Consider the following 13617-nt stretch of genomic DNA (forward strand, 5'->3'; position numbering starts at 1 on the left):
CCAATTCAGATTCCAACCGAAATACGGCCGCGACAATTACATAATGACAGAAGTCTGGAATGCTTGGATGAACCTATACAAATTGCAGAACAATGGTTCGAAAGATTTCATCAGCGACGTGAAATCTTGAAATAAAGGATTACGATGATTGCAAGGACAAGAGCTACGATTACCGAACCAGCGATCCATTTGTTCTTCGTAATCCTTCGTGACATGGTTGTTAACACTTTCTTGCTCTTGTCGATGGCGCTATCCACATCATAAAGCTGCAAAACAACAACAAAGAAGTAAAACCAGTAAGCTGATATGCATCGACATGACATATATAATCCAAATTCGATATATTTCAACTTGCGTGTGCTGTTGGAGTATTTTGTTGAAGTTTTTGGGTTCGGGTTAGGGAGTTTTAGATAAAAACTACGTGCTCCGAAGTATTTACTGAATCAGTAGTCAATTTTTTTAAAATGGAGCTTAAGTTTTTAAGCAAGATGATTCAGGGTATTGGCGATTTCTTCATTCCAGGGTCGGGTTTGGATGTCAGAGCTCAAAGTTCAAGTTCAAAATGGTATCAAGTGAAATATTCGAATGTTGAGTCGGGAGTGGGACAAGCCAAAAATCCACCCACCCCGACTGGCTAAACATGTCCCGAGCTGACAGAAAACGAGACAAAAAAGAAATCAAGAATCCGGTGATGAACAACAATATGTTAACAAAGTTATGTTGGAGGACCTTGTTATGGGCATGCAGGAGAGTCTGTCGCTGTTGATGCCAATCTTCAAGGGTAGATATACCGAGCTCTTCTGTTTCCAGAACAGTTCTTCTACTCTCCTTAATTCTGTCACTCGACTGATTTAGTCTCTCCACCAACATCGACAACCGAACCCTTTGCTCGGCAGAAACCTGTACCAATGGTCGCAATTCAATAGAAAAATCTTCACCAGGTCACTGAATGGTTAATAACAAGTACGCATGCCATTAAGACCTAGGCTTAATCGTTCCAGGACTTCAGTTAGCAAGTCAAGCCCCGCACATCGGAGTTACCTTGTTGTTTTGGGATTTTTTTTGTTTGGTTTATTCAATGTTATATATAATAAAAAAACATAAAAAAATGTTTAGTTTACCCAAACTAAAATGAGATTCATGAATTGATCGAGGGACCAAAGAAGTGATATTTTGGGTGGATTTGAATTCAAACTTTTCTTTGAAAATGTAATAGAAGTCTCTGCTATCGGTAATATAAAAGAAAACACTAATTGAAAAGTCGAACGATAGGAAAGCTTATGGTGAGCAAACACAAGATTGTCAGAATCAAATCCACATTTTGCATCAAATAATCTACCGCAACGCCACTAAAAAACGCTGAAACATTAGAACATGTGAATACCAAGCGTGACCGAACACTTGTTTTCTGCTGGAACCGCACAGCAAGCTATATAAAAGCGTCGGTAAGTCTCGAATCTTATGCCATTATCTTAGCAGACCTCACATAGAGACTATCTACCACCTTGCCAATGTTGGAGATGGTTTCCAGCGTTGCCGGGTATATGGCATCGGTCTTTGGATCATCGAAGATAACGAGACACCCAGCACCCTGATCCAGGGTCCCTGCGAACTTCTTATCAAGTATCATCTGAGAGAGTTTCTTCTCTACATGATCTATTGGCAACTCGATCAGTTCAGCAATATGATTAATCTCGACCCTCGAGTAAGGCTCAATCAATCTGCAGAGGTTCTGCTCCAATAGTGTGTCGTATAGCGAAGAAAGGTGCCTGTGAACAATGGGGTCTTCCTCTAGTTGGGGCTTGAAATCACGAAGGGCAATCTCGAAAAGCTTCAGGGAACGTTTTGCATGGGCATCCGCTACAGCTTTCATGGCATCAAGTTCAGGCCCCACATACTGTAGCCCTGCCTTAGATGATATTATACTGGCGACGTCATCGGCCTGGCTCACCATTATCTTGCACAATAACATATACTTCAGGCTAAATACAGCGCGGGGATCTTCGAGAGCGTTAAAAGCTTCAAATGCTTCAAAGAAATAGCTGTAAGCAGTTTTGTAATCCTTTTCCTCGGCATGGAGGATTCCACTTTGCAGATCTATATTACCCTGTTGAGCGGGTGGCACGTAAATTGCATTAGCTGCAGTCCTTGCAGCCGTTAGAGATGCCTTGGCTTTGGGCAGGTTTCGAAGAGAGAAATGAAGCTTACTCTCCAACAAGTCTATGTCGACAAGAAGCAGCTTGTCATCCAACCTTCTGACCTCCTTGATTAGGCTGGAAAGAAGATTCAGTGCTTCTGGGTACTCCTTGTTCTCCATTAAAAGTGCTGCAAGCTTCGCTTCAACTCGTTGGCGAAGGAAAGTTCGCTTCTCAGCACGAGTCCACTGCACCACTTCTTTGCAAAGAGAAATTTGGAGATCTGATGTTCCTGGAATTTTAGCCACGTCATCAATTATACCACGGACAATTTTAGCAGTTTTTGCCTTTGGAATCAGTGCAAAAAAGGGCCTCAACTGGGTCAGAAGGCTTCTGAGCTCCTCCGCCCGGTTCTCTTGTCTAAGAAGATCAGATAGATTTGTTATAGCCTGCTCTTTAATCCGTACAGCATCGGGAGCAGATGAAGGATTTTCCAGTACACGGTAGAGGGTTGAGATAGCTTCAGATGGTGTTTTGGCTTCTAAGGCCTGAGCAATTGAATCAGTGGTTGCTGGGAGATATGATGAAGACATTGTAAATGCTTAAAAATCCAAAACCTGCAAATTAAAAATCGATTTGACATGGATGAACTTTCATAAATGATTAAATTCCAGTACAAATCGGAATACAAAGGTTAAAATCCAAGAAGTTTATAGCTACTTCGGCAACATGAATTGCAGTCATCCGAGCTCGTAAATCTTATATTGGACAAACTCAACAAACAACATCAACGGAATTTAAAAGCACCTAATAAATTACCATCACTGAATAAAAGGAATAGCATATCCAAACAACTCGTTTGTTTTTCCAAAACCATAACTATTCTTATAAGCCAAATCCGACCTTCACAGGTCATACAACACTTCATCCAAATTAAAAAAAAAAATGTTCGGTTGTTCAGTCTCCTTGAAAACATGTTCTACCACAAATCATTGTATCATTGGTATTAGCAACTCTACTAGAAAATAGTGTGGTATTAGCAACTCTTTGGAGAATAACACACTATGAGATCTACGTATCCCCGCAACTACAAGGCTTGTTATTTCTATATGGTTCAAAATATTGTGAAAGAACATCAACAAAAATGGCATTAGGTTTCTGTTTCCAGATCTCCAGTTACCCACTCAGGTCCCATTTCAGTAAACCTCAAATAACTAATATAATGTCAATGCAATTTCTCACAGAAGAAACAGCCATGTGAGATCAAAACCAAGTGATAATAAACGTTCCCAATCTAATATTTAAACCCTAATAATTTTCAATCTTGTGATAAAAATGTCAAAATTACTATGAGAAATGCGGATAACTAACCCTATTTGAAATTTCAAACATGAGCTATTCAGGTTCTATTTCTCGCTGACAAAGAAAGAAAAAAGCTAAGCCGTCTAATATTAGTGATTTCAAAATCTAAAGGGACTAAAAGTTGGAACTCAGATGATCTGATGAGAAATCGACGGTGGAGGCAGCAGGAGGACGCCGGCAACTCCACGAACACATAACAAATCAAAATCAAACAACAAGAGAGTATATAGAAGAACAATCATACAAAGAACTAAATCGCAGCTAAAATTACGTGGTCAAAGAAAATTTGCAGACAAATCCGACGGAGGAAAAGGAAACAAATCAAAGGTTACCCTCGAAAAATTCAAATCCCTAAAGTAAACTGTAAAAATCATACCTCTGCAAAGAGAAGAAGATTTGATGAATCGATCTTTTCCCGAGTTACACGCTTCCTGTTTAACTCAGAATCTGCCCTTTAGACTTAACTAGTTCTTCTTTGCTCCAAACCGACCCGATTCAAAAGATTTTTTATGCAGCAATAAACTTCAGATACCGTCGATTAAACTAGGCCTTGTAGAACTTCGGCTTTTAAGTGATTTGGGCCATTTCCTGGGACTTACAGAATTGAAAGCTTTATTAGTTTTCTGGGTAAAGTATACAAATAGTCACTAAATTAGGCTAAAATGATCCCTTTTACCATTAAAGCTTCAGAAGTTATTAAATAATTATTAAATTTGTCAAGTTATTACAAAATGATCATTAAAATTTGTTATTAAAACCTATTCGATTGTTATAAAGTAGTCCTTGAACTTATCAAAAATTTTCATTTTTAAAAAAAATATAGAGTTAGTTTGTAATAATTCAATAAATTTAATAATCATTTTATAACTTTGAAACCTTCAATAGCTAAAAGATTATATTGGTACAATTTAATGATCATTTGTATACCTTACCTAGACTTATGAATCTATATTGTTTATTGGTGTTTGAATTTCAATAGAAAAATGAATGATATTCTCCGTAGAGAATTTGAGTTATAGTAGTTACGTTTATAGAAAGGTGTGCGTGTGTTGTTAACAGATTAAGAAAAAATTATAAATAAGTACTATATTTTAATCAACTGATACTATTCAAAAATCTAATAATATATTTCAATGTTATAAGGTTAAAATTTGACTTAAATTTAATGGGTTTTTGAAATGATCTTATAAGGTCAATTTTTTTATAAAAAAATGTGTTTAGAGTGAAAAATCTCTTACCGACTCGAGTTGGGATAATAATAGAAGTTTCTTCAATATATTTAAAGATAATTATTATAATATATCTCTAGGTATATTTTTAATTTAAGTATCCGTTTTGATGAATAAACATAAATTATATATATATTGGTATTGAATTGGATCGTATGCATATTTTTATCTTAAAATTTGAATTGATTTTTAGGTCAATTATGATCTCCTTAAAATAAGATCATATCAAATTTGAGTCAAGTATGTATGTTTTCTTGAGTCGATTCGACAAAAAACTGATCCCCACTATTATTCATACAAAACAATATTTTGAAGGGTAAAGTACATAAATGATCCCCACTATATGATATTACTTTATTAAGTCTCCTGACTATTAAAATTTATAAAATGATCTTTCGACTATGTAGTGTTGCTTTGTTGAGTCATTTGACTATTAAAAGAAACAAAATGATCACCTGACTATTCATTATTTTTCAAACTCGTCAGTTTCTATTAAGAAATTGTCGGTCGTCTAAATTGGATATTAACATAATGACTGAGATAATGAATAGTCATATAAGAATATGTGATAAGATTTTATCATGTTAACGTTCAGCTCAGAATACTGTCAACTTTTTAACGAAATATGACAAATTTATAACATAATGAATAGTCAGATAATGATTTTGTAACTTTTAATAGTCGAATGACTAAACAAAATAATACTCCCTAGTCAAAGGAGAATTGTATAATTTTTAATAGTCGAGAAATTATTATTTGCATATTTTACCTATTTACCATAAAAGGAAATCACAAATTAAAACGGTTGACATTATTATTTTCACAAGAAAGCTGTGGTTTTGAATACATGTAAGTCTATATTAATTTTCGATTTCGAAATGAAGCCGGAGGGAAATTGAGGTGAATCAGCTGACTCGAAGCACTGGAACCCTGCGTCGTGCAGATATCACTTCTTTCATATGAGCTATTTGAAACAACAGCTGCTTGATCCTCTGCATCATAAAATTTGAGCAAACAAAAGAAAATAAATCTCAAATTATATAACAGTCAAGTAAAATTTTTCTGAAAGATGAAATTAAAAGCATTAGAAATCGACCTGGTCTTTCTCTTGAACCAAGACAATCAACCGCTCCTTGCTTTCTTCCTTGACCCTCGCACGCCATTTGCTCGTCTTAGCATACACAAAAGACACCACCAGAGCAGCCAAAGCGCCGCCGATCGCCCCAAAAGGCCAAATCCCGAACCCTAAACAACACCGAACCCTAGCGGCAACATTCACGATCCCATTTCTCAGGATCCGACCGAGCTCGTTCGCTTTCTTCAAAGGCCCCGAACAATCATTCGCCTCCACCCCATTGTTGGAGGCTACCGAAGAATTCGCCTCGGATTCATCGGCGGATGACATTTCGACCGCTTCGTGAACCGTCTCCGGTTCAGGTGATGGGGTTGAGCTCGGAAGCGCTGTGTCTGGGATTTGTTCCCAGTCGTTGAAGTCTTCGTCCATGGGTCTATCCGTAAGGAGTGATGGTGCGGGGATTTGGGTTATAATGGACTAAAAATATCTGGGTTTGGATAATGAAGAAAATATCTTTGGAGGGCTTTTCACAAAACTTGGAATCGATTGGGATTTGTTCGTTTTGGTTTCATTTAACAGTCTACTTCTTGCTGGGTCTTTCGTTTAGAGATTGTTCTGGGAGTGTGGGCCAACCCTCTTTCCATGACGATTTGCCCGTAGATATTTTTAGAGTTAATTATATCATATGTATTTAAACTATGATTTTTATTTTAAATTCTTCCATAAACTTATTAATGTTTCAATTTAATCACTAAACTTTGTCTATCATTCTAAATTAGTCCCCAAGCTTTTGAAACTTTCAATTTCATCCTCTAACTACGACCCTATTTATAAATTAGTCCCTAAACTTTTTGAGTATTTCAATTTCATCCCAAACCATACGTATATACTAATCACATTTATTGTTAATAAATCGTTAGACCTTACGTTTTTTAAGAAAAACAAAATTTAGGTTAGATTATGATTGAAACTAATTATATATTTGGATGAATTTGGGGATGAAATTAAAATATTCAAAAGTTTAGGGACTAATTTAGAACGAGAGCCACAGTTTTGGGATTAAATTAAAATATCTAGAAGTCTAGAGACCAATTTAAAATGAGAGTCATAGTTTGAATACATATGATGCAATTAACTCTTTTTTATAAACCACGTGTATAGTCATTTCACTTTGACTAAATTTTCATTTTAATAGTTGTTATTTGAAAAGTTAAATTATAGTCATTATTATTATTATTTTATCATATTATTACACGTAAAAATATAAATATTTAATATAATTTATAAATTATAGTTATAAATATTGACTGAATAATTTTATAAATATCCTTAATTGTTATGGGTGCCCATTTATAATATTATTTTCTTCCAAATATAATTGGAAAAATGAGAAAAAGAAGGGGAAGGAGACAAGAGAGTAGAAGGAGAACAGAGAGAAGAAACGAACTCAACGAAGGCAGCTAACATTGTCGAAAAATATGATCGGAGCATTATTGATGTAAGTTAAAACAGAAATTGGGTTTAGAGATTAAATTAATGTTTGTTTAAAGTTTAGAAGTTAATTTATAAATTATTTTTTAACGTGTCATGTAAATAAACTAACGGGAGTTAAAGACTTGGTAAAAAAATGTAACGAATTGATAACACAAGTAACTAAAACGTAGTAATTATTTTTAAAACTGGTGATCAAAATAAAATAGACTAAGAATAGAACTGAATTTGGGTGTATTTTACCCATAATTAATTTATTCTTTTGAAATAAAAAAAAACATATGAAATAACTCAATCTATTTTTTAATTGATTACATGTAAATATTTATTTTAAGAATGGTGTTTTTATTTTATACAAAATCTTTAAAAATATTAATTTAAAGAAAATATTTTGAGTTGGTTATAAATAAATTTAACTAAATTATTTTAGTTACGACAATTAATCAATTATATTTATTTAATATATTCATTTAATATATTCGATTATTATGTAAAAACTGAAACAATTGTATGCACAAGTCTAACTATAAAAACAACCCTGTACACTTAAGAAAGGATTATAGTCATAACATTTCTTAGCTTCATTACAATTTTTTCAATAAATTTTATTTCTAAACATTATAAATTCTCTCAAAAATAAAATAAAAAGGAGACTATTAAACGAACTAGACCAATAACAATTTTATCACTTCAATTATAATTTTATTTTATTTTTACTTTTTTAAATTTTTTTAGGTTAAATTGATTAATTTAGGGTAAATACAAAATAATATATGTTTAAAGATAACTATCAACCACTTGATATTGAATGCACACATGACCTCTGACATTCATGTTGTGATGATGTTAGACAAGTACAATTTCATGGATTTCGCATCGCACCCGCTTCATTTGGGATGGTATAAGTTTAGTGGGTAATGTGCGGGTGTAGATGTAAAAGATCATATCTGCCGTGGGTAGTGGGTAAGTGATGGGTTTGAGACATTATCCGTACCGCATGTGCCCGTCCCACATCCACCCGTATACTAACTATTCACCATATACATTTTGGACTGTTATGAATTTAAATATAATTTCAGAGATTATTATATAAATCTTAAAAAATTTATAAGACTTAACTTGTAATTTAACCAAATGTTAGGGTATTAACATTTTTAAAATCGAAGATCGTCGCTTATGTAATATGTGAGATTGCTTTTGGACTGGTATGGGTGGGTAAAAGCGAGTACGAGATGGGTAGTGAGTATCTAGTTGAGTAGTGGGTGTACGGATGGATTTAAGAATGTACTTGTATGGGCGGGTATGAATTTAAAAAAATTACCCGTCGTGAGTTGTGGGTAAGTGATAGATATGAAAATATTAGGTGTATGGGGATGAAGGAAGGGGTATCCGCACCAACCCCGCCTATTTATCATCCTTATCATGGTTTTTGTATCCAATAACTTAAGAATAACAACAATTTCTTTACTGTTAAGATTGTTCGGTTTATATATATATATAGATATACAGAAATTAATCGTAAAATTTGATCGTAAAATTTATGGAAACAAAGCGTAAATAACGCCCGTATTTAACTGGATTTGTGCTTATATATTTAGTGTGTTAAATCATGGGCGGTAATTCCCAAGAAAAATAAAAACAACACAAAAACCGTAAGCCACCAATATTACTCTATCTGCATGCATTCACAAATCTCTTTTGGGAATTTGCCCTCCTTCCCGTCGTTTATGATACATTCTCCAGCCTCGTCTCTTCTATTGTTTTTCCTCATGTTTTAATTTTATAGGTTATTCAAATAATAAAAATGACATTTTACTTGCAGAAATCAAGTTGTTATTATATGACCCGGATTCGAACATCATAAATGCTAGGGATGCGAGCGTTCTCCGTCGTAAAATTAAAATTTTTCTTTAAATAGATATTGTGTTATTCTTATTCCAGATTAATAAAAACATTTCTTAAAAAAACACTTTGAATTTTAACGTAAATATGTATTACATGTTATTGCGATTAGCAAACGAATTTCGATATTATCCATAATATTTTTTTAATAAAAACTTGTTAATTTTCAAGATAAAATACTAAATAAAATTGTTTTCTGTACATTAAACATAATCTCAGATAAAAGAAGGGGGGAAATGTTGGCGTTAAAATCAAACGAGATGTTAGGAGTAATGATGTTAGCAGGCCAAAAATCTAAGTGCACGCATACTTAATTAAGATACCAATGATAAAGAATATTGGAATATACCAAAAAGAGAGAAGCTTATTGGATAGCAGACAATTCCTCGATTAGATATTTATATAAATTTTTACAATATTAATGTGTATATATAATATTATGTAAAGATTGGTAGATTTAAGATATATGAAGCATCAGGTTTGTTCCTTGGTCCTTAGAATTATTACATGCACATTAAAATTCATAGAAAAGGTTTCGAATAATAAAAGAAAGGTAAAAAAATATCAAACTCAAAAAATAAGTACAATATATCCATTTGATTACACATATAAATAAAAATCAACATGATTATCGTATTATTTTTTCTCTTAATGTGATCATTCAACTCAGAAAATAAGTACAATATGATATTTTGACTAACGTTTTTCGTCGTTGATCAGTGTAGTATTGACGTGACAGTCTATTGTGGTTGATCACATGACGAATAATATGATAGATTGGTTAAATTTATAACTCAACAAGACAGATGAAATGTCACGTCAATATCATGAATTATCACGTCAGTACCGTAACAATTAAACGACGAAAAATATTGACCAAAATACCACATTGAGTTTGTTTTATGATTGGAGGGCCACATTGGAGGACCACTTTGATTTTTTTAAAGTACATAGACATCTATTGTATTTTAGTCTAAAAGAAAATATTTTTTTTAAATTACGTTCAAATAATTATACAGGTATAGTGTATTGTTAATAAAATAAAATACACATATATTATCTCATAATTATTTTGTATTATTTAAAAAATTAGAAGCTGATTATTGAGATAAAAGATTTCACTACGAGTTAAAAGATTTCACTTCAATGAACACTTGAATTTCCTTGTAATCTCCTCCTTGCATGAAAGTGAAAGAATTGCAGAAATTTCACATAACAAATGAAAAGCCGAATTAAGGATGCAAACAAAGAAATAGTTACAACAAGACCCTCACAATGTATTAATCAAACCCAATGAACACCTCTCTTTCTCTCCCCCTATAAATATATATTCCATTACAGTGTCGATGAACTGGGAAGGAAAACTGAGCATGAAAATGGGGAAGAGAAAAGCGGAGATCAGTGATGTTGATGAGGAAGAGAAAAGAAACTACGGTGTCGAAGAAACGACGGCGAACGATTCTAATGTCGTGGAAGTGGCGGCGGCATCGAGCAGGGTCCGCCGAGAGAGGAAACGGTTCGTCGGGGTAAGGCAAAGGCCGTCGGGGAGATGGGTGGCGGAGATAAAAGACACGATACAGAAGATACGGGTTTGGTTGGGCACTTACGACACCGCCGAAGAAGCGGCGAGAGCTTACGACGAAGCCGCTTATCTGCTTCGTGGAGCCAACACTCGGACCAATTTCTGGCCTTTTTCGCCGTCGTCATCGATCTCTAAACCAGCCCTTCCTTCGAAGATCGTTAATCTTCTCTTGCTCAGGCTAAAAGAAAGAAACGACACTGCTTCTTCTCCAGCTCCGATGTCTTCAATGGCTTCGAATTCGCTCGTCAACGAAGGAGACACGATTTGCTTCGACGATTTATTGAATGTTCCTGAAGAATATTGTAGTGCTTCTTCTTCTAGTGATTTCATGCCGGAGAGTTTCCGGTCGAATTCGGCTGATCCGATATCGATTCCGAATGAAGAGATCGATAAGGACGGTATAATGGATTTCCAGTTTATGGATTCTTTCGGATTATCGATATGTGACACCATTTCTCCATTCGAGATAGCGGAAGAACTGGTGGAGCCGATGGTGGAGCAGCAGCAAGAAGACATCAACGGCGATGATACTACGTGCATGCTGAGCGAGACGATGAAGAGAATGCAATACGAACGTAAATTCTCGGCGTCTCTCTACGCCTTCAATGGCATACCCGAATGTTTAAGGCTCAAACAGCTCGAACAACAATGCCATAAATCTTGTCTCGGAAACAGTAACTCCAGAAACGAACAAGAAACCGATGAGGGATTCGAGGTTAAAGAAGAGCATGATCGAGAAACGGGATTTTCATCGGCTTGTGAAATGTGGAGCTCACTTGATCTACTTCCCCCTACCAGCTTCACGAATTAGTTTTGATATTCGTTTACTGCTGCATTTTTATAAACAATAAACAAAAAAGAATAATGCAGTTTTTCAACATTCAGCCGTCCAATAACAATTATTGATTTTAATAATGTTTTTGGAGATTTCGTGCCTTACGTTACTCTTCCTTCTACTTTAAATATTTATGTCGATATAATTCGAAGCTGCATACTTATATCAAATTATGGCATATAAAAATTAATAGCATTGGAACTCATCAAGTCATTTCACGACTTCATGCATACAAGGCAACTATGCGTTAAATTTACATTTAAAAAAGCTAAGATGAAAGGCCCATAAACAGCCTATAGCATTACTGTAGGGCTTATAGCCCAAACAAAGGACAAACCTAAGCTATCTATCTAACTCCTAGGCCCTTGCTAATGTGCCTAAAATTTAGTCCAAGTATTTATGAAGTTGAGGCCTTCCAATGAGTAGTTGGTACTCGGTAGAATTAATAGGGTTAGGTAGTATTAATAGGGTTAGGGGATGGCCTTCAATTTTTTTTATTAATTTATAATAAGTAAGTTAATATTTGTTCAAAGATAAATTATAATCTACTTGGTTGATATTTTTTATATAATGCACGAATCAACTTACTTCAGTAGTTAAAGGAATCATTGTTGTTCCTAGGGGTCATGGGTTTGAGCACCAATGACCCCAACAGGGTGATTGAGCGGTCAATATCAAATAATTGAGAATATTTAAAAATGATATTATTTTGTAATCACCTTAACTTAATAAAAAAAGATAAATTAAAATTTTGAGTAGTTAGACTAAAATTTTAATTTGTATGTATTATGTAAAAACTTATCATTTATAACTTTTAGAGGAATTAAAGAATGAATTTATCATTTTGATGGGAATATATTGATATCTAATTTATTAATTTAATAATCCATATAAAATAATATAAAGTATTATAATCCTAATTCAGTTTATTTTATTATAATATCATAATTCAATTTTTTTTGATAAAATAAAGTTTATGTCAGGGATGGCTCCCCAGTTCAGAATTACGGTATACCAAAGATCCAATTAAAGATTTATATAGGAATTTATAGATTGCCCACCAAGAGTGATAGTAGTATGATTCAAACTTGACTTTACAAGCTCAAAATCCAAAATCTCAACCACCTTAGACCAACTCTTATTAACATTATAACTCAAATTTTGATTTTATTAAAAAATCAATATTGAATCTCATTAAAAAAATTAATTATGGATAAAGCAAATCACCAATTTCAAAACAAATGTGGTATCATCAGAGTCATATCTGGGTCTGGACAGGAGGGTACCTGCTCGAGGCTAAGTGTAACACCACAACCCGTATCTGACTCGGATATGAGTCCGAGATGTCGCATTGACTTTTTAAAACGATGTTCTTCCAAAATAACCAAATATTTGAACTCATTTTAAGAAAATATGATGATATATTATTGAATTATGCTTCATTATAAAAATTTAAGGCAAAACGTATTTATGAACAGTATTATACGGTATGAATTATACCGTAAACAGTATCATGAACAATATTACAGTGCACTGATGCATTGCTACAGTGCACCGATGCATTGCTACAGTGCACCGATGCATTACTACAGTGCACCGATGTACTAAAATTTCGAAGCAAAATTATGCGTCGATGCACTGTTACAGTGACTTTCGTAAAACGTTCATAAAACTTGTAAAAATTTAACCGTTCATTACTATACATTTACATTTACATAAATACGTTTATGTTAGGATTTTCGGAAGCTCGAATCAACAACCAGAACGGTTTGTAAAGAGGGGTTGGAACGGTTTTATGTTTAGGGAGTAAGGAGATTGAAAGATAGAGAATTGCACAGCGATTTATAGTGGTTCGACTTTCTCAATCAAAGTCTACGTCCACTACCTTAGCTCTTCACCAAGGATTTTCCAACAAATTCACTAATTTGTTCTTTCTTTTGAGGATAAAGAGTAACCTTACAAACTCCCTAGTTTTTCCGGGCTAAACTAGAACATTTCTCTAGCTT

General features: G+C 34.0%; 3 protein-coding genes across 3 annotated transcripts; 1 reads left to right on the top strand and 2 right to left on the bottom strand.

Annotated features, from left to right (window-relative positions):
- Window positions 1–1235: 1235 nt before the first annotated feature.
- Window positions 1236–4019, bottom strand: LOC120216036 (26S proteasome non-ATPase regulatory subunit 11 homolog). The gene is made up of 2 exons (XM_039213552.1): window positions 3874–4019; window positions 1236–2752 (listed from the first exon to the last, which is right to left on the bottom strand). The coding sequence occupies exon 2, from the start codon at window positions 2726–2728 to the stop codon at window positions 1460–1462; it is 1269 nt and encodes a 422-aa protein (XP_039069483.1). The 5' UTR covers window positions 2729–2752; window positions 3874–4019; the 3' UTR covers window positions 1236–1459.
- Window positions 4020–5620: 1601 nt separating this feature from the next.
- Window positions 5621–6285, bottom strand: LOC120216037. The gene is made up of 2 exons (XM_039213554.1): window positions 5823–6285; window positions 5621–5718 (listed from the first exon to the last, which is right to left on the bottom strand). The coding sequence occupies exons 1-2, from the start codon at window positions 6228–6230 to the stop codon at window positions 5632–5634; spliced, it is 495 nt and encodes a 164-aa protein (XP_039069485.1). The 5' UTR covers window positions 6231–6285; the 3' UTR covers window positions 5621–5631.
- Window positions 6286–10540: 4255 nt separating this feature from the next.
- On the top strand, window positions 10541–11587 carry LOC120215789 (ethylene-responsive transcription factor ERN1-like). Its single transcript, XM_039213357.1, has one exon. It carries the CDS (start codon window positions 10541–10543, stop codon window positions 11585–11587), a length of 1047 nt encoding a protein of 348 aa, XP_039069288.1.
- Window positions 11588–13617: the final 2030 nt, after the last annotated feature.

This window comes from Hibiscus syriacus, unplaced genomic scaffold (genome assembly GCF_006381635.1).
Source record: "Hibiscus syriacus cultivar Baekdansim isolate YM2019G1 unplaced genomic scaffold, ASM638163v2 tig00110156_pilon, whole genome shotgun sequence".
In the NCBI taxonomy this organism is placed as follows: Eukaryota; Viridiplantae; Streptophyta; class Magnoliopsida; order Malvales; family Malvaceae; genus Hibiscus; species Hibiscus syriacus.